General features: G+C 36.7%; 1 protein-coding gene across 1 annotated transcript; it reads left to right on the top strand.

Annotated features, from left to right (window-relative positions):
• The first annotated feature begins 244 nt into the window (after window positions 1–244).
• ASB17 (ankyrin repeat and SOCS box containing 17) lies at window positions 245–21,771 on the top strand. Its single transcript, XM_040470681.1, has 3 exons — window positions 245–781; window positions 19,254–19,533; window positions 21,491–21,771. The coding sequence occupies exons 1-3, from the start codon at window positions 381–383 to the stop codon at window positions 21,695–21,697; spliced, it is 888 nt and encodes a 295-aa protein (XP_040326615.1). The 5' UTR covers window positions 245–380; the 3' UTR covers window positions 21,698–21,771.
• The last annotated feature ends 990 nt before the right edge of the window (window positions 21,772–22,761 follow it).

The raw sequence follows: 22,761 nt of genomic DNA, 5'->3' as shown, positions 1-22,761 counted from the left end.
TTACTATTATTTTGTCTAATTTATAGACTATATTTTCAGCACTTCATAAACATACATACTGGCTTGAGCGAAAGTTTTAGACTTAAAAATATTATATCTTAGCTGCCACACATGCCATGTATATCCAGTATGTCCCTCTCAAATGTCCCCAGTTACGTATATTATACCAAATTCCTGACCTATGCTGATGACAGATCACCATCTATTGTGATGTCATCCAGTACCTTATGGTAATATTTCATATGATATTTTTGTGGCTACAGTTTAAAGGGCACTTCCTGTTGGTGGAGTAAAGCCTACCACATTATCAAAATATGTAACTGAGGGATTACAGTATGACCTCCTGTGATTTGACTTCTATACTGTTGCCTTAAATAGCAATGAGTAAATCTTCCAAATTATGTCATAAGACTTCTTGTCCAAGAAGCAATATATTCTGCAATCTCATTGACAAAATTGTTAAAAGACCATCCTTGCAGTTTTTGGGTCAGTGGGGATATCACTGTTACGAACCTAGGATTTACAGAACCCTGGCAAAAATTCTGAGGTATGTCAACTTGGATGGGTTTGACGTACTACTCTCAGACTATATTGCATTTGTGGAAAAATCAGGATACCGTTTCGAACTGAATTTTAATCTTGAATTTACTGAAATATGTGTGAATACTATTCTGTACTGGGTTTTTGCGAGGAAGGGTAATCCTGACTTTGTGGAATTGCTTCTCAAGAAAACAAAGAACTATGTTCAAGATAGAAGTTGTAACCTGGCACTGATATGGAGGTAATAATCTCATGTTTTTACATAAAAGGACAAAATTTCTCTTTGGGAGATTATATTACTTCTTTTTTTCTCTAAAATAAATATGCCTGGTGGCTATAAGGATAAGGAATCCTAACTTGATTGCTCATCCATTTGTACACTCCTCATTATTTGTTCAATAAATGTTCCCCCATATGTACATTACTATGTGCCAATAAATTGTTAGTGGTTCTGCTCTATAAAGTATACATGCTAGTGCTCAAGGTAATGGCATGTTAGACAACTTAGATTTCTCTAACTAAACAAAGACATTGGGGTAATACTGTGATCTCTTCTTGAGAATACCGATAAAGCTTATCTATCTAATACATATAAAAAATGACTTTAAAGTATAATTCAGAATACACACACACATTCACTTAGTAATAGTTAATAACATAATAATTCCCTATTTGTATGTTAAGCATTGATAAATTTGACTCCAAATTCTCCAGAATTGAGCACAAAGCAAGTTAAATACTTGATTAAGTCTGTCGGAGAACCAAATTTTCACATAGTCTGAACGTGTCAATCTAGCTAATGAACGAGGATCTTATAGAATATAATATTCAATGTGACCTCTTTGTAAAGTCCATAATATGTATTGTAAAGTTACTCAGTTTGTACTAACTCCAATATACTCTTCAGTTTTTGGTACTAGTTTGATTAGAACAAATGCGCATTTGTTCATTCATTCAATAAATTATTTATCTACCACCTTACTATGCATAAGGCATTCTACTAGCTAGGCACAATGAATAGAGTATGAATGCAGTGGAAAACAAGACAGATAAGATCAGTTAAAGACTCAACCAATTTAGATTCTGCCTGAAGCAGAGGTGTTCTCTTGATTGGGTATCACTATGGTATTGGAGAATCACTAGATTGCTTTCCTTAATGATCACCCAAGTACATAATCTGATAGCTGCAGTCTGGAATATCAATAAATAAAATCCCCAAACAGTATTTTTTGATTGCTTTAAGGACCATTATATTTAGCTATAGCAAAGATCAGGCAGCTTCTAAAACTGAGTGTCCCTAGCTGGGCCAAGTAATGCCTATGTATATCCCTGGTAGGCTCATGGGAAAGAAAAATAGAGTAAAACAGAAGAAGAGAAGAAAAACTTCAAAGTGTTTTAAATAGAAGGCAAAAGGGGAGGAAGGAAAATGAAAAACACACACAGTGGGATATGATACAGTGCCATTAACAAGTGTCTTAAGTGACAGTTTTAAAATCAAGAAATTCTAACTTAGATGCATCCACAAGGTGAAACACATTACTGGCCAATTCTTAAACATTTTTTTTCCCAACGTTTATTTATTTTTGGGACAGAGAGAGACAGAGCATGAACGGGGGAGGGGCAGAGAGAGAGGGAGACACAGAATCGGAAACAGGCTCCAGGCTCTGAGCCATCAGCCCAGAGCCCGATGCGGGGCTCGAACTCACGGACCGCGAGATCGTGACCTGGCTGAAGTTGGACGCTTAACCGACTGCGCCACCCAGGCGCCCCTTACTGGCCAATTCTATGTACCATGACATCATCTGGATCTTTCAGTATCGTCGAATTTCAGATTCAGATGGGATCTAAGAATTCATTAGCAAACCTTCACCCTGGGCAACAACTCTATATCAAACATCCCTGGGTGATGCTCATATGATCTCTGCTTGAACAACTCTAGTAGTAGTAAGTTAACTATTTCATGAGGTAAACCATCCCTTTGCCCAGGGCCCCTTCTTTTTTTCCAGGTATACCCTTTCCCTCAAAGATTTTACCCAGCCCCAGGACTTAAATACTATGTATATGTATATGTATATGTATATGTATATGTGAATGACTCTTCAGTCTTTATCTTCACCCCTGACCTCTCCTCTGAGCTCCAGACTCCTTCTATATGAAGTTGTCTATTCAACATCTCCACAAGTCACCTCAAACTTAACAGAAATAAAACAGAACATTGATCTAACTCATTCTCCCATTGTCAACCTGCTCCTTCTCCTGAATTCCCCACTTGATTAATGGCCCCTATTGTTCTACCCTGTTGCTCAAGTTAGAAATCCAGGATTTATTCTTGGTTCTTCTTCTTTCACCAACACATCAGCAAGTACTTTTGACTCTGTCTCTAAAACATATCCCTCTTAGCTAAACATCTTTTCATTTCCTCCATTTCTAACCTAGGTGAAGCCATATTCATCTCTTGCCTAGGCAACCGCTATAGACTGCTCGAGTCTTTCAGCTTCCACTCTTCCCTCTCAAACTCTGTAATCTATTCTTGACTCAGAACCCTGTGGAAACCTTATAAAAACTGAAATATGTCATACCACTTGTGCTTAAAATCTTCCAAAACTTTCCCACTACAAGTGGAATAAAATTCAAACTCAATACCCATTGTTTAAAAGCCTTACATGATCTGACCTCTCACTATATCAACCAAATCCAATCTCATGTCATTCTTCCCCTTGAGCACTATATCCAGCCATACAGACCCTTTTGTTTCTTGAATATCTTCAATTTCATTCCTGTCTGAAGGCCCTGTAGTAACTGTTTACCTCCAAGTGAAAGAAGTCAGACTGAGAAAGACAAATATCATATGATTTCACTCATATGTGGAATCTAATTAGCAAAACAAATGAATAAAGAAAAACAGAAAAATACCCATAAATACAGGGAACAAACTGATGGTTGTCAGAGGGAAGAGCCTAGGGGGATGGGTCATATGGGTGAAGGGGACTGGGAGATACAAGCTTCCAGTTATGGAATGAATAAGTCGCAGGAATAAAAGGCACAGCATATAGAATATAGTTAATGATACTGTAATAGCATTGTATGGTGATAGATGGTAGCTACATTTGTGGTGAGCATAGCATAAAATGTATAAGCTTGTTGAATTACTGTGATGTACACGTGAAACTAATGTAACATTGTATGTCAATTATGCTCAAATTTAAAAAACTAAGATTGAAAAAAAAAAAACACTGTTCCCTCTGCCTGGAAATTTCTTCACTCAGTTCTTCCAATGGTTAGTTCCTTTTTATCAGCTGGAACACAGTATAAATGTCATCTCTTCAGACAGGTGGTCACACCTTCTAAAGAAGCCACTCATTCAAATATCATAACACTATTTAATTCTCTACACAACATCAATCACTATATACTCATTACTGCTGCTGGTTGGGGGCCCCCCCCCCCCCCTGAGGGGGGGGGTGTCCACTGTCATTAAAAGTAAGCTCCATGAAGGGTGCCTGGGTGGCTCAGTCAGTTAAGCATTTGGCTCAGGTCCATGATCTCATGATTTACGGGTTTAAGCCCTGCATTGGGCTCTGTGCTGACAGCTCAGAGCCTGAAGCCTACTTCAGATTCTGTGTCTCCCTCTCTCTCTGCCCCTCCTCCACTCACATTCTGTCTCTTTCTCTCTCAAAAATAAGTAAACATTAAAAAATTAAAAAAAAAAGTAAGCTCCATGAGAGGAAAAAATCTCAACTACTTCCTCAACATTGAATCCTCAGTGCCAAGAACTATGTACATACACAGAAAGTGCTCAATCAAGATTTTGTTGAATGAAAAAGTGAACTTTTTATGCAACGTTATTAGATATTTCTTCCTCATAGTGCATTGCAATCTGTCTCCATTTCTCCAGTTCTGCCCCCAGAACTATAGAGAACAAAGTCTATTTCTCTCCTACATGAAGATCTCTCAGATATTTGAACACAGCTAATATGTCCCCAAAATGAATATCTTAAGTTTCCTATTATCTGTTGTTCTTTATTCCTAAAGCAGCATCATTTTTTGGTCACCCTCCTCTGCATACACTCCAATATGATAATTTTCTTATTATAATAATGAAGTGTCTGAATAAGTCCTTGAAGGGGAGGAGATAGAACTAATGAGGGAAAGGAACTTAATTTTGTTCATTTTTACAACAAACCTGCAATATTAATCTAAATGCCACTGTATGACAGTCTACAAGTGATTAAAGAGAGATGATGTCATTCAGTTAAAATAACAATAATCATTTATTAAGAATTTTCTAAGTGCCAAGCACTGTGTTATTTGATGGGAATAAAAAAATAAAATAGCCATATATCCTGATTTTGGAGAGCTCACAGACTAGTAAGTGAACAATAAATATTGTAATTATACCATAAATGCAAACACAAAAGCATGTGCGGGTGGAGAGAACAGAGAAACAAGTTGTTAAACATTACTGTGGAGGAGTAGATACAAGGCTATCTAGAAGATAGGATATCTTAAATTGGTTTTTAAAAAAATGAAAGGGAATTTTCTGTTCTTTTCCCTTGAAGAATTGTAATCTAGGCAGAGGCAGGATGACTAAAGCCAAAGGAGACACAAACAACATGTTGCATCCAGTGATTATGGACAATTGCTAGAAAGTGAGATAGGAAATCAGGTAGTAGCGGGATATGAAGCCTAGAAGTGAAAGCTTGCAGGACTTTGTAGGCCATACTAAGGAATTTGAAATTTACACCATGAGTGATGCCTAACTAGTGAAGGTCAGACTTGTAGTATGAAAAGATTCATCAGCTCCCATTTGAAGACTAGACTGTAGGAAGGGGCTAGAGGCAAGGAGACCAGTCAGAAGGCTGCTCAAATACTCCGGCACAATGGCAGTTCCAGACCTTCTATATAAAAAGGGTTGGGGAATGTAATCTTATCAAAAAGGTGTAGATGGTTAGAGAAGTTGCTTGAAACTGAATTTGCATAATGGGCACCCCATGCTAACTTAGCTTACATGTGTATATAATAGTTTGGGGAAAAGAACTAATTCTGCTCTGTCACCATCTTCTCCAACTCCTGGCTATGCTTTGATACCATAACAGTCCAGGTAAAACATAATAAGAAGTTAAACTAAATAGCAGTAGGGGAAAGAAGAAATAATTCAACTTAATAATTTAAGTTGAATAACAAAACACTGTAATTAGAAAAGAAGCATCAAAAAGAGAGAAGTGTTAATTTCAGATTTCTAAATTTTAAGACTGGTTGATGTTTGTATTAGTTTCCTCTTACTGTTGTAATAAAATTGCTACAAACGCAGTGGCTTAAGATGATACAAATGTATTCTTTTATAGTTCTGGAGGTCAGAAGCCCAAAATGAGGTTACTGGGCTAAAATCTTTCTAGTGGCTCTTCAGGAGAATCTGTTCCCTACTGAGCTTCTAGAGGCTGCCTGAATTCCTTGGTTCATGGCCTCTTCCTCCATCTTCAAAGTCAGCACTGTAGAGTCATAACTCCTTCACTGGCTCTGCTTCTACTGTTCTCTGACACTTCTTGTAAGGACCCTTGTGATTTCATTGGATCCACTTGCATTATCTCCCATCTTTTTTTTAATGTTTATTTATTTATTTTTATGGGGGGAGGGGCAGAAACAGAGAGAGAGAGAGAGAGAGAGAGAGAGAGAGAGAGAGAGAGAGAGAATGAATTCCAAGCAGGCTCTACTCTCAACGCAGAGCCCAATGCAGGGCTCAGTCTCACAGACTATTAGATTATGACCTGAGCTGAAATCAAGAGTTGGAGGCTTAATCAACTGAGCCACCGTAGCACCCCTCAAGATCCTTATCTTAATTACATCTGCAAAATCCATTTTGCCATTTTGAGAGGCATTATTCAGTCTACCATAATGGTCATACCACAAACCTATCAAGATTATTACAAAGGATCTAAAAAGCCAGGTTGGGACATAAGAGTTTGCATTACCTAAGAGATATCCAGGTACAGATAAGCAGTAGGTGATTAGATAGTGTCATGCTTGAGTCTCTTTCTTTTAAGTTCCACATCTTGTATGTCAGGATATCTGTTGGTTCTACCTTCAAACAGTATACAGAATCTGACTATTTCTACTGTTATTGGCTGGCACCAAGTAATTTTCCTCCTCATATAAATTTCCTCCTCATATAAATAATTTTCCTCCTCAGAATAAATTCTCAACAAATATAAGATCACATTGCTTTTCTACTCAAAATCTCCAATGGCTCCTCCATTCCACTTAGAGTAAAAGATGAAGTCCTTTCAGTGATCTACAAGGCTCTACATGATGTGGCACCCCATTACCTCTGTTCTTGTTTCCTACTACTCCTCAGCCTTGTCACTCTTTCAGCCACACTGGCTCCCTTACTCTTCCCTCACCACTCCAGGAACACTCACCTGCCTTAGGGTCCTTAAATATCCAAGTGGTCAATTTCTTGATCTCCTTATTCTTCATCCAAATGTCATCTCTCAGTAATTCCCTCTCCTATCATCCTATTTTAAAATTGGAAAATACCCTCAGTACACCCTCCAGCACTTTCACACTTCCTACACTGCTCTACTTTTTTTCTTATCAAGTCTTCTAACATATTATAAAATTTGCTTTTCTGCGATGTCTATTCTGTATTGTCTGTTTTGTCTCACTACAATACAAGCAGGAAAGTAGGCATCTTTATTATTTTCATTCACATATCCCAAGCACCTAAAACAGTATTTGGCATACAATATGCATTCAATAAATATTTGTTGAATAAGTTAATAGACAGTAATTAAAGTTATGGTCATGGATGAAATTGCCTAAGAACATAAATCAAATGAATTAGTCAAAAGGCCATATCTTCTTTACTTATGTTAAGTGGAAAGAAAGAGGAACCAGTAAAAGATTATTGACAAGGAATAGCCAAAGAGGCAGGTGGATAGCTTGGTGAAAACAGCCTTACTAAGTTAGGACAAAATGTGGCTCCAAGAAAGTCAACTGTGCTAAATATCAGAAATAAAATTATTATAGAGAAGCATCTCTTAAATTTAGTGGCTAAAAACTAAAGGAGGAGTAGGAAAAAGTAGAAATAATTAGTATAGCTACAAAACTGAATCATTCTCTGCATGTCTATATGGAAATATTATGCCCCATTTAATAAGCATATATGACAGGTTTTCAGACACAGAGGGTTCAGTTCATTAACTTCACATTTAAAAACTAATTCTTGCTGTGCTCGCCTTACTCCATCCATATAAGTATTGCCATAATTAACTGTCAGTACAGATTAAGCAAATTTTGGTTTATAGTAACATGCTCTTTAAACATGAGGATTAATCATGTCATTTGGGTACAGATTAGACTTTTAAATCTCATTTTAAACCTATTTGAGTTTTAGTTATGTTTTCAACATTTGTGGTCTAAAATATCTTCTTTTCAACGTTTATTTATTTTTGGGACAGAGAGAGACAGAGCATGAACGGGGGAGGGGCAGAGAGAGAGGGAGACACAGAATCGGAAACAGGCTCCAGGCTCTGAGCCATCAGCCCAGAGCCTGACGCGGGGCTCGAACTCACGGACCGCGAGATCGTGACCTGGCTGAAGTCGGACACTTAACTGACTGCGCCACCCAGGCGCCCCTAAAATATCTTCTAAAGGTAGTATCAATCTTAATGACTTAAAATCAACTAATATCTCTAAATCTTAACCAGGACCACTTGTGCTATCTTTGTCCTGTAAATCCCCTGAATTCCTATACTTACAAGATTCTTAGTCAAATATCTTAAGAGTGAGCAAGATCAGAGGTGGTTCAAGATGACAGTGTAGGAGAATCCTAAACTCATCTCCTCCAGTGGATACAACGTAATCTACAGCTACATATGCAACAATTCCCCCTGAAAACAAAAAACGAAAAAAAAAACCCAAACTTAGCTGAACAGATCCTCCACAACGAAAGATTAACAGGCCACATTTAGATGGATAAAAGAAGCAGAGACATCGTCTTGCCAAAACCCCACCCCCAACACGTTGACTTACAGACTGGAAGAGTCAAGAGGGATCTCACAAATAACACAGCTTCTCTGTAAGGAGAGGGGTTTGTACCCCACATCAGACACTCCAACCCTTGAGACTTGCATTGGAGAGATGAACTCCCAACATATCTGGCTTTGAAACCAGCAGGATTTATGTCCAGAAGAAATAGGGCTGTAGGGAATGGAGATTCCACTCTTAGCAGACTCACAAGCAGACTCATTCACTTTGGGACCAAGTACAAAAGTTGCAGATTGAAAAATGCCTAGAGCATATGTGAAGGAGATTCATTTGCTAACCTTAAGTTATCTGCCAGAGGGGCAGAAACCTGTTGAGACTCTCCAAGAGCAAAGGTACCAGCGGGCATCTTTTCAGCATTCACCATCTACTTTGCTAGTGCCAGCACAAATAGGTACCAACCATCTTTGCACTATCCCTCTACCTTACTGTCTACAAGAAACTCATTTCATGTATAAGGACACACACAGACTGAAAGTAAGGAATGGAATAAAATGTTTCATGCAAATGGAAACCCTCCCCCACAAAAAAGTTAGGGTAGCTGTACTTATATCAGATAAAATAGGCTTTAAAACAGACAAAAATGGGCATTAAATAAAAATAAAGGGGCCAATCCAAAAAGAAGATCTAACATTTGTAAATATTTATGCACTCAACATAGAAGATCTAAACATAAAACATATATAAAAAATTGACAGCAGTAAAACAATAGAAAGGGACCCTATTTACATCAATTGATTGACCATTCAGACACAAAATCAATAAGAAAACATCAACCTTAAGTGACACATTACACCATATGGACTACACACACACACACACACACACACACACACACACACACACAGAACACTGCATACAAAAGCAAGAAAATATACATTCTTCCCAAGTACACATGGAATATTCTTCAGGATAGATTATGTTAGGTCACAAAACAAATCACAATAAATCCAAGAAGATTGAAATCATATCAAGCATCTTTTCCAACTACAATGATATGACACTATAAATAAATTATAAGAAGAACATTGGAAAAATCACAAATATGTGGAGATTTGAAAATGTACTACTGGAGTGCCAGGGGGGCTCAGTTGGCTAACTGTCTGACTTCAGCTCAGGTCATGATATCACCTTTCATGATCTCACCTTTCAGGCCCCACATCAGGTTCTGTGCTCCAAGTGCACAGCCTGCTTGGGATTCTCTCTCCCTCTCTCTCTCTGCCCCTCCGCCATGCTCATGAGCTCTCTTTCAAATAAAACTGAAAAAAAAAATGCTGCTGAACAACCAATGTGTCAACAAAGAAATGAAAGGAGAAATCAAAAAATACCTTGAGAAGGGCGCTTAGGTGGCTCAGTTGGTTAAGTGTCTGACTTCAGCTCAGGTCACGATTTCATGGCTCAGGAGTTCTAGCCCCGTGTAGGGCTCTGTGCTAGCAGCACAGAGCCTGGAGCCTGCCTGGAGTCTCTCTCTGTCCCTCCACTGCTCATGCTTTCTCTCTCTCTCAAAAACAAATAAACATTAAAAGAATTTTTTTAAACACCTTGAGATAAATGAAAATAGAAATACAACTTACCAAAATCAATGAAATGCAGCAAAAGCAGTTTGAATTGGGAAGATTATAGTGATACAGGCCTACTTCAAAAAAAACCAAAAACAAAAACAAAAAACAAGACAAATCTCAAATAAACTAACTTTACACCAAAAGGAACTAGAAGGGGCGCCTGGGTGGCTCAGTCGGTTAAGTGGCCGACTTCAGCTCAGGTCATGATCTCGCGGTCTGTGAATTCGAGCCCCGCGTCGGGCTCTGTGCTGACAGCTCAGAGCCTGGAGCCTGTTTCGGATTCTGTGTCTCCCTCTCTCTGACCCTCCCCCGTTCATGCTCTGTCTCTCTCTGTCTCAAAAATAAATACACGTTAAGAAAAAAAAAATTTAAAAAAAACCAAAAAACAAAAGGAACTAGAAAAAGAAAAACAAAGCTCAAAGCTATGAGAAGGACATAATATCAGAGCAAAAATTAAATGAAATAAAAACTAAAAATAAAACAAAAAAAGATCAATGAAACTAAGAACTGGTTCGTTGAAAAGATAAACCAAACTGACAAAACTTTAGTCAGATTCATCAAGAAAGAGTCCAAATAAAAAAGTCAGAAATGAAAGAAAAATTACAACTGATACCAAAGAAATACAAAGGATCATAAGAGACAATTATGAACAATTACACATCAACAGTCAACAACCTAAAAGAAATGGATAAATTCCTAGAAACAGTCTTCCAAGACTGAATCATAAAGAAATAGAAAGCCTGAATAAACCAAATACTAGTATGCAGATTGAATCAATAATCACAAACCTCCCAACAAACAGAAGTCCAGGACCAGACAGCTTTACTTGAGTTCTACTAAATATTCAAAGAAGATTAGATACCTATCCTTCTCAAACCCTTCCAAAAACTGAAAATGAGGGAACACTTCCAAACTCATTTTACAAGGCCAGAACTACCCTAATGGCAAAACCAGACACAGACACTGAAAATAAAAATAAAAACTGAAATAATAGAAATAGAAATAATAAAAGAAAACAGCCCAATATCTCTGAAGAACACACATGCAAAAATCCTCAATAAAATATTAGCAAGCCAAATTCAGCAATACATCAAAAGGATCACACATTATGATCAAGTAGAATTTATTACAGGGATGCAAAGATGGTTCAATACCTCCAAGTCAATCAACATAAAATATCTCATTAACAAAATGAAGCATGAAAATTATATGATCATCTAAATAGATGAAGATAAAGCATTTGAAAAATTGAACATCCATTTATGATTTAAAAAACCCAACACAGTGGGTATAGACAGAAGGTACCTCAACATCATAAAGACTGTATATGACAAACCTACAACTAACATCATACTCAATGCTGAAAAGCTGAAAGCTTTTCCTTTAAGATAAGGAACAAGACAAGGATACTCATTCTCAACACTTTTAGTCAACATAGTATTAAAAATCGTAGACAGAAGAATTAGGTAGGTAGGTGGGTAGGTAGGTAAGTTAATTAATTAATTAATTAAAAGACATCCAAATTGGAAAGGAAAAAGTAAAACTGTCACCATATGTAGATGACATGATTTTCATTTACAAAGCCCTAAAGATTCCACCAAAGTAGTTAAAACTAATAAACTCAGTAAAGTTGCCATGTATAAAATCAATACACAAAAATCTGTTGCAGTTTTAAATACTGACAATGAACCATCAGCAAAACAAATTAACAATCTCATTTACAACTGCTTCAAAAAGAATAAAATACCTAGAAATAAATTTAACCAAGGTGGTGAAAGATCTGTACTCTGAAAACTATAAGACACTGATGAAAGAAACTGAAGAAGATACAAATAAGTGGAAAGATACTCTGTGCTTATGGATTGGAAGAATCAATATTATCAAAATGTTCATATGGTAATCTACAGATTCAATATGATCCCTATCAAAATTTGAATATCATTTTTCACAGAATTAGAACAACTCTAAAATTTGTACTGAACCAGAAAAGATCTTGAATAGTGAAAGTGGCCTTGAAAAAGAAAAAAAAAAAAAAAACTGGATGCATCATGCTCCCAGATTTCAAACTATTATTAAAAAGATAATAATCACATCACAACAGTATGGCATTATCATAAAAACAGACACATACATCAATGGAACAAAAGAGAGAGCCCAGAAATAAACCCATGCATATATAGTTAATTAATTTTATGAAAAAGGAGACAAGACTATATAATGGGAAATGATAGTTTCTTCAATAAATGATGTTGGGAAAACTGGTCAGACACAAAAGAATGAAACTGGACCACTGTCTTACACCACACACAAAAATTAACTCAAAATTGATTAAAAACCTGAATGTAAGACCAGAAACCACAAAACTCCTAGAAGAAAACACAGGCAGTAATTTCCTTGACATTATTCTTGGCAATATTTTTTACAATCTGACTCCAAAGACAGTAGCAACAAAAGCAAAAGTAAGCTAAAAAGCTTCTGCATAGTGAAGCAAATCATCAATAAAACAAAAAGGTAACCCACTGAATAGGAAAAAATACTTGCAAATGATGTATCTGATAAGGGGTTATTATCCAAAATATATAAAGAACTCATTCAACTCAATTTTTAAAAATTGTATTAAAAATAGGTAAAGGATTGGGCACCTGGGAGGTTCAGTCAGTTAAGTATCCGACTTCAGTTCAGGTCATGATCTCACAGCTCATTCAAGCCCTGGGTCAGGCTCTGTGCTGACAGCTCAAAGCCTGGAGTCTGCTTGGGATTCGGTGTTTCTCTCTCCCCAGCCCCTCCCCTGCTTGCACTCTCTCTCTCTCTCTCTCTCTCCCATTTAAAAAAAATAATAATAAACATTAAAAAAAATTTTTAAATGGGCAAAGGATCTGAAGAAACATTTTTCAAAAGATATACAGATGACTAACAGGCACATGAAAAGATGCTCAACATCAGTAATTAGGGAAATGCAAATCAAAACTATGAGATATCATTTCACACCTGTCAGAATGGCTGTTATCAAAAAGACAAAAATTAACAAGTGTTGTCAAGGATATAAAGAAAAGGAAACCTCTTATGCAGTATTGGTGGGAATGAAAATTGGTGCAACCACTATGGAAAACAATATGGAGGTTCCTGAAAAAATTAAAAATAGAACTGCCATAGGATCCACAATTCTACTTCTGGCTATTTACCTGAAAAAACAAAACAAAACAAAAACAAAAACCCAAATTCAAAAAGATACATGCACCCCTTTGTTCATGACAACATTATTTACAATAGCCAACATATAGAAACAACATAATGTCTATCAATGGATGAATGGATAAAGGAGATGTATTCAAAAGACCCTGAAGCCAAAGCAATCCTGAAAAAGAAAAACAAAACTGGAGGCTTCAGGATTCCAGATTCCAAGCTATATTACAAAGCTGTAGTCATCAAGAGAGTATGGTACTGGCACAAAAACAGACACGTGGGTCAATGGAACATAATAGAAAACCCAGAAATGGACCCACAACTATACAGTCACCTACTCTTCAACAAAGCACGAAATAACATACAAAAGAAAAAGAGTCTCTTCAACAAATGGTGTTAGGAAAACTGGACACTGACATGTAGAACAATGACAGTGGAACACTTTCAGCACTGGATGCTGTAAGTAAGTAATGAATACAGAAAAATAAATTCAAAATGGATGAAAGACCTAAATGTGAGACAAGAAACCATCAAAATACTAGAGAACACCGGCAGTGACCTCTTTGACCTTGGTCACAGCAACTTCTTACTAGACACATTGCCAAAGGCAAGGAAAATAAAAGCAAACATGAACTATTGGGCTACTGGGACTTCATTAAGATAAAAAGCTTCTTGGGGCGCCTGGGTGGCGCAGTCAGTTAAGTGTCCGACTTCAGCCAGGTCACGATCTCGCGGTCCGTGAGTTCGAGCCCCGCGTCAGGCTCTGGGCTGATGGCTCAGAGCCTGGAGCCTGTTTCCGATTCTGTGTCTCCCTCTCTCTCTGCCCCTCCCCTGTTCATGCTCTGTCTCTCTCTGTCCCAAAAATAAATAAACGTTGAAAAAAAAATTAAAAAAAAAAAAAAGCTTCTGCATAGCGAAGGAAACAATCAACAAAACTAAAAGGCAGCCTATGGAATGGGAGAAAATATTTGCAAACAACTTATCTGATAAAGGCTTAGTATCCCAAATCTATAAAGAACTTACAACTCAACACCCAAAAACCAAATAACCCAGTTAAGAAATGGGTTAGTATATGAATAGATACTTTTCCAAAGAAGACATCCAGATGGCTAACAGACACATGAAAAGATGCTCAACATCACTCATTATCAGGGAAACACAAATCAAAACCATGAGATAGCATCTCACACATGTCAGAATGGCAAAAATTAACAACACGAGAAACAACAGGTGTTGGTGAGGATGCAGAGAAAGGGGAACCCTCTTACATTGTTGGTAGAAATGCAAACTGGTACACTTTGGAGAATAGCATGGAGGTCCCTCAAAAAACTAAAAAAGGGGTGCCTGGGTGACTCAGTTGAGCATCTGATTCTTGATTTGGCTCAGGTCATGAGCCCCATATCATGCTCCATGATGACAGTGTGGATCCTTCTTGGAATTCTCTTTCTCCCCTCTCTCTGCCCCTCCCCTGCTCATCTGTCTCTCTTTCTCTCTCAAAAATAAACTTAAAACAAACAAACAAAAAGCACACTAAAAATAGAACTACCCTATGATCCAGCAATTGTACCATTAGGTATTTACCCAAAGGATACAAAAATACAGATCTGAAGGGTACATTCACCCCAATGTTTATAGCAGCATTATCAACAATAGCCAAACTATGGAGAGAGCCCAAATGTCCATCAATTGATGAATGGATAAAGAAGATGAGAAATAGATATATAGATACATAGATATAGAAAATATAGATACATAGATAGATAATGGAATATTACTCATCCATCAAAAAGAATGAAATCTTGCCATTTGCAATGATGTGAATGGAGCTAGCTATGCTAAGTGAAATAAATCAGAGAAAGATAAATACCATATGATTTCACTTATATGTGGAATTTAAGAAACAAAACAGATGAATAAGGGAAGTTGGGGGGAAGAGAAGAGAGGGAAATAAACCACAAGAGATTCTTAATGACAGAGAACAAACTATGGGTTGACAGAGGGAAGTGGGTGGAAGATGGGCTAGATGGGTGATGAGTACTAAGGAGGACACTTGCTGTGATGATGAGCACTGGGTGCTGTATGTAAGTGATGAATTACTGAATTCTACTCCTAAGGGGACAGTAGTCCACTGTATGTTAATTAACTAAAATTAAAAAAAAAAAAGATGTGATACACACACACACACATTGAAATATGACTCAGACATAAAAAAGAATGAAATCTTGTCATTTGCAACAACATGGAATGACGTTGAGGGTATTATGCTAAGTGAAATGAGTTAGAGAAAGACAAATACCATATGATTTCACTTAAATACATAATCTAAAAAACAAATCAAACATGCAAACAAAACTTATAGACACAGAACAGGTTGATGGTTGCTAGAGTGAAGAGGGGTTAGGGGTAGGTGTAATGGGTAAGGGGGTCAAGAAGTATAAACTTCCAGCTTAAAATAAATAACTCATGACAATGTAACTTATAACATGATTACTATAGTCAATAATATTTTATCACATGTTTGAAAGTTGCTGAGAGTAGATCTTCAAAGTTCTCATCACAAGAAAAAAATTTTTATAACTTTTCATGAGGACAGATGGTAACTAGACTTATTGTGATATTCATTTCACAATGTATACAAATATTGAATAATTATTTTGTAGACCTGAAACTAATATGATGTTATGTATCAATTATACTTCATCAAAAAAGATTTAAAAAAAGAGCAAGATGAATAAATCAGATTGTCTTTGAAAAATGGCAATAATTGTGCCTCACTAAAAGTCTTGTTAGATCCAGAAACCACCAAATAAATTTAATTATATATATATATATTTCTGAATAATAGTAAAAAATCAATTAATAAATATTTAAATGTCTACTCTAGGGTAAGATTATAGGAATTTTGGGATATAATAGTGGATTAACCAGACAAAAAATTGTTGCCTTTGTGAAGATTTAATTTTTTTGCTCATCTTGCTTACCTATTTATTTTGAAGATGAGAAAATGAAAGATTAGAGACATTAAACAAGTTGTCCAAAATGATATGGGCTTAATGGAGGAATATACAAAGTGTCACATAAAGAGGAAGGTTAGGTCATCAAAGAAATCTTCACAAGAGTTTATTAGAGTCTTATACGATGAGCAAGACTTGTCCCAGAATTGAAAAGGGAGGGCAAGAGCATACAAATCAATGTGAAAAAGATGCATGCAATAGTTTTGGGAAAGTGAGTACCAATAAGCAAGGTAGGGAATGCAGAAGGAGAAGTAGTGTAGGAGTTCAATTGAGATACATATTGGAAGTATGTGTGAAAAAGATGAGATGTCCAGGGCAATACTGATCTGGAGATGATTCCCATGTGTGCATTTACATACAGAACTTAGAAGCATATATTCAGTATCACTGTCAGAGTTACAGCAAAAACCCACTCTTTTTTTTTTTTTAACGTTTTTTTTTTTAAATTTATTTTTGAGACAGAGAGAGACAGAGCATGAACGGGGGAGGGTCAGAGAGAGGGAGACACAGAATCTGAAACAGGCTCCAGGCTCCAGGCTCCAAGCCGTCAGCACAGAGCCCGACGCGGGGCCCGAACCCACGGACCGTGAGATCATGACCTGAGCCGAAGTCGACCACCCAACCGACTGAGCCACCCAGGCGCCCCATCCACTCTTTAATTTCTAATATACTGCTCTCTACTACACCACACTATTTTTTTAAATCACAAAATCTTGGCATTTCAAGACTCAGTGAAGCTTTGGAGATGAACTGGTTGGTCTAGTGATTTTCAAATGGTTCTCCTGGAGCTCCTTGGGAATTACTACAAGGGAGGTATTTAGGACTTCTAAACACACTTCAACCAGAGAACTTATCAAACACAAAACATTCATTTTATACAGTTAGTTCAGGTATGATAATCCTCCAGTGTTGCTTTATGCTTATAAATGAAACATTCCTTCCAATCTTTTCATTGATAAATACCCACTAATCCTTCAAATCTTAGCTCCAGGATAACCTATAAATAATTGTTATTCCAGGTAAAGCGCTCCCCTTCAGCGCTTTTATAGCACACAAGAATGTTTCTATCCTAGCAATTATCATTTTGTGTTGTATTATTGAATTATTTATCCATTTTCCTTACTAGACTATGATAAGCATCTTGATATGAAAGGACTGTAACTTTCATCTCTGTATATCTAGTACTCCGTACACTCTGGAAAATCAAGTGTTGAATAAATTAATCATGAACAAATGAATACATAAATGCATAAGAAAACTAAGACTCAGGGAGGTGGACTGACCCAACACCATAGAGCTAGTTAGGAGAATCAAAACCTAAAATCTAGAACCCTTAAATCTCCATTGTCTACCATATTATACCATGTTGCCTTCCTTATTAAGTACATGCAATCTTAAAGTTCCTCATTTTGAATAATGCTTTCCTTGCTCTACATAGTTGTCCAAAACCAGTATTTATAGTTTATATGCTGTTCTGCAAAACATATTAGTATTTTATTAGACCAATCAAGAGAATTCCAGAGACAAAAGATCATGAATGAACTTTCCATTTCTTTAGTCCTATAAGTTATTTTTATTTGGCCAAATCAAGGCTTGATAATATAAAATCCCCTGTGGGGGTGCCTGGCTGGCTCAGTGCATTAAGCACCTGACTTTTAGTTTCAACTCAGATCATGATCTTGAGGTTCATAAAATCAAACCCCGAGTCTGGCTCTGCACTGACACTGGGGAGCCTGCTTGTGATTCTCTCTCTCCCTCTTTCTCTGCCCCTCCCCCTCTAGCATGCACTTACACTCTCCAAATAAACTTTAAACAAATATATAAAATCCCCTGTAGTTGGTTATACCATGTCCTATCTACATATAGAGACCAATTGATCAGCAAACATAAATGTCCATTAACTGAAAGAATTGCAAAGACTACCTCAAATTAGAAAAAAATAAATAAAACTTTCATTGCTTCAACCTACCTGCAATTACCAACTTTAATTTTATTAAAGCAAAAAAAAAAAAAATAGGGGATACATAGGTGGCTAAGTTGGTTAAATGTCTGACTTCGAAATGTTGATTTCGGCTCAGATTATGATCTCACAGTTTGTTGGTTCAAGCCCTGAGTCAGGCTCCATGCAGTGCAGAGCCTGCTTGGGATTCTGCTTCGCTCCCTCCCTCCCTCCCTCCCTCCCTCTCTCTCCGCCCCGCTCTCAAAATAAAGTGAATAAAAAAATAGAATTAAGGTAATTGCACTTACTCTTTTCTCATCTAATCTCCAAACTCAATTCACGACTGATACATGATCAAGAAGAAAAGCAAACAAAAAAAATTGTGTTGTTTTAATAAAGTGAAATTTTAAAAAAGCCTTTTTCCCTTTTCTGTTTTAAATTTTCCAGAGCTACATGACTTTTATAATACTGGTTCTAGTAACAATGGATTTCTCCAATGAGAAGCAAAATTGCTATTACTAAAAGTAAACACTTTCCACACATTTAAATCTTTTTTTGTTTGTTTTTACAAGTTCAAAGTTTAAATGTGTAATAAGGATTTTCTCATTTTTTAATTTACAGTTTGGTCTAGATTCATAGAGTGAAAAACCCTTGTTAAGACATACATTAAGGTAGGGGCGCCTGGGTGGCTCTGTCGGTTAAGGGTCCAGCTTGATTTCGGCTCAGGTCATGATCATTTAATGGCTCATGAGATACAGCTCTGTCAGTGCAGAGCCTGCTTGGGATTCTCTCTCTCTCAAAATAAATAAATATATTTTTAAGTCATATATAAGGGTAAAGTTACATTAAAAGTTATTTAAGACATTTAATACTTAAGATAATATTATTATTTTCCCATTACTGTTAAGAAAAAATGTTTACCACGTTTCTTAATTCTGTATTCAATGAAGTTTTTGCTTGTTTGATTCACAGAACTTTCACACCAGTATACTGTCCAAGCCCACTAAGTGGTATTACACCTCTACTCTATGTAGCTCAGACAAGACAATCTACTATCTTAAAAATACTCCTGCAATATGGAATCTTAGAAAGAGAAAAAAACCCTATCAACATTGTGATAACAATATTGCTCTACCCTTCAAGAGTGAGAATAATGGTTGATCATGAATTAGTAGACATCCAGGAAGATGCCAAAACATGTTTACAGCTATGTTCCAGAGTGCTTTCTGCCATTTCAATTAGGGAAATAGAGGTAAGCAAAATACTGTTCTTTGCATGTGGGCTCAAATATTGATCAATTTTAAGATTAAGTTGTGAGACAAGAATGAAGTTAATTTCTAATCTATGAACTATATCCAGTGAAAGATTAATCATTGAGTGTAGGCTTTTAAATTAAAAATAGGTAAAATCTAAATTATCTCAGACCTTAGTCCTTTATTTCATAATTTTGTCTTCTAAATATGAAATAATTTTAGCCCTTTATTTTACAATTTTGTCTTCTAAATATGAAATAATTTAAAAAGTTAAATCTATAGTTTTAGTAGTTACTAAGTAGGTACATATTATTACATTCTAATTACATAACAACCTGTGTCCATTAGGATTTCTATGTCTTAACACAATAAAATAAAAATTTAATAGACCCTTTTGAAGAATATTTTAAAATGAGAGATTTTTTTCTCACAATCACATGCTGAGAAATAAAAATATAAAGGCTTAAAATATTTGTGCAACTGAAAATATCTGTCCCTCGGGGTGTCTGGCTCAGTTGGCTGAGTATCTGACGTTGGCTCAGGTCATGATCTCACCGTTCATGGGTCTGAGCCCCATGTTGGTTTTGTGCTGACAAGGTGGAGCCTGCTTTGGATTCTCTGTCTGCCTCTGCCTCTGTCCCTCCCCACCCCCCCACATTGTGTGCTTTTTCTCTCAAAAATAAACATTAAAATTTTTTTTAAAAATATCTATCCCTCAGTTTTATAAGCAGAGACTATTTTGCATACCTTAGCAATGATCCCAAGCACGGAGCTCAGTGCTAAGCATATACCGTTCTTTAATTAGCTGATTATTGAATAGATAATAAAATATTATATATCTTTTATTTATTTATTTTTAATGTTTATTTATTTTTGAGAGAGACAGAGACAGAATGTGAGTGGGTTAGGGGCAGAGAGGGAGGGAGACACAGAATCCGAAGCAGGCTCCAGGCTCTGAGCTGTCAGCACAGAGCCTGACATGGAGCTTGAACTCAAGAACTGTGAGAGCATGACCTGAGCTGAAGTTGGACGCTCAAACGACTGAGCCGCCGAGGTGCCCCTTATATATCTTTTAAATAAAAGTACCATATAGTCTGTAGGGTGTAGGTTCTATTGGAGAAATCTCTCTGTAATACAGCAATGTCTTTTACTGTTAAGTCAACCGCATTAGCATTTGACTTCTAGAAGTAAATCTTTAAAAGGGATATCCTAACTAAAACTTAAAAATGTATCGTTTCATTTCATTAAGCCTCCTATCAGGACTTCTCATGGTTTAGCAGTATTCTACAATAGAATCACCTAAGGGGACTTTTAGAATTTCTGTTGTTTGTACCCAACCTTAGATGAACTGAATCAATATTTCTGGAGTAAAATCTCAGTGTTGGTATATTTTAAAATCCCCTAGATAATTCAGTGTATAGCCAAGTTGACAACACTACTCTGGAAGGAAAAGCTGATAAAACTTAAGTGTGTGATTTGTCTAAAATGAAAAACATACACAGATTCATAGTTGTAAGAAATTATGTTTTGTGTCCTTAGACATATTATTTAAACCTTATATATCATTGTGAGAGTAAAATGGGAATAAAAATACTTTGGAAAAATGCTTTGGAAAAAATATAAGGGTTATATAAATTTAAAATCTATTTCTATTTTAATCTTTATTTATTTTTGAGACAGAGACAAAGTGTGAGCAAGGGAGGTAGCTGAGGGGAAGGAGACACAGAATCAGAAGCAGGCTCCAGGCCCTGAGCTGTCAGTACAGAGGCCGACACGGGGCCCGAACTCACGAACTGACTCAGGTCAGATCATGACCGGAGCTGAAGTTGGATGTTTAACCAACTGAGCCACCCAGGCACCCCTATTTTCTGAATTTAAATACAAAATAAAAATATTGATAATTTGAACTAACCAATGATTAATGTTACAAAATTAAAATGTCTCTCCTTTCTTCAGACACAACTAAGTTTAGGAAGACGTCCAATTATTTCTAACTGGCTGGACTACATTCCTTCAACAAGATACAAAGATCCATGTGAACTATTACATCTTTGCAGAATAACCATCAGGGCTCAACTATTGACCAACAATATGCTCCCAAATGGAATATTTTCACTTCTAATACCAGTTCGTCTGCAGAACTACCTGAATTTAGAAAGTTAATACACATCTGTGTCCTGAATTCTTTAAGGTACTCACCATTGTATGGTTTAGAAGTTAATAAACTATTAACTTCATATAAATTCTTATTGCACTGAATATTCCATTAGAAGGTCGCCTATGTGGCTCAGTTGGTTAAGCGCCCGACTCTGGCTGAGGTCATGATCTCACAGTTCATGAGTTTGAGCCCTGCATCAGGCTGTCTACTGTCAGCACAGAGCCTGCTTCTGATCCTCTATTTCCCTCTCTTTGCCCCTCCCTGCTTGCACTCTCTGTCTCAAAAATAAATGGACATTTAAAAAAAAGGAAATAGAATTTTGGGGTGCCTGGGTGGCTCAATCGGTTGAGCATCTGACTCATGATTTTGGCTCAGGTTAGGATCCCAGAGACATGGGATCGAGCCCCAATTTGGCCTCCGCACAGGGCATGAAGCCTGCTTGGGATTCTCTCCCCCTCTCTCTCTTTCTCTCACCCCCCTTTTTTCTCTTCCCTTTTCCCCCATTCACACTCTTTATAAATATAATTTCACATGACACCCTAAATAAATCAACTTTAAATCAATATATGGCTCTACCTTTCTATATAGTGGAACAAATTATATGTTTTTTGTTATATTTTAGATTTACCTTTTTAATCTGTTCTTAAAAATCATTCTTGTGGGGTGCCTGGGTGGCTCAGTCGGTTGAGCGTCCGACTTCAGCTCAGGTCATGATCTCACAGTTCGTGAGTTTGAGCCCCACGTCGGGCTCAGCGCCGACAGCTCAGAGCCTGGAGACTGCTTCCGATTCTGTGTCTCCCTCTCTCTCTGCCCCTTCCCTGCTTGCGCTTTGTCTCTGTCTAAAATAAATAAACATTAAAAAAAAAATCATTCTTGTTATTTATGGAAATTTTGGTCATATTAATATTCTGAAGCTTCTATGCTTAGTATCTTCTAAGCTAGGTAATATTTTATATTGTGCATTCCTATCAACAAGTATTTATTAAATTCCTTTGCAAATAAAATATTGTGCTTGGTAGTAGGGAATAGTCAAGGAAATTAAGCTATGATTCCTTTTTTGTCACAAAAA

This window comes from Herpailurus yagouaroundi, unplaced genomic scaffold (assembly GCF_014898765.1).
Source record: "Herpailurus yagouaroundi ecotype Mexico unplaced genomic scaffold, PumYag 77, whole genome shotgun sequence".
Lineage (NCBI taxonomy): Eukaryota > Metazoa > Chordata > Mammalia > Carnivora > Felidae > Herpailurus > Herpailurus yagouaroundi.
The sequence above is the reverse complement of the archived record's forward strand: the minus strand, read 5'-3'. Positions and strand labels throughout refer to the sequence as shown.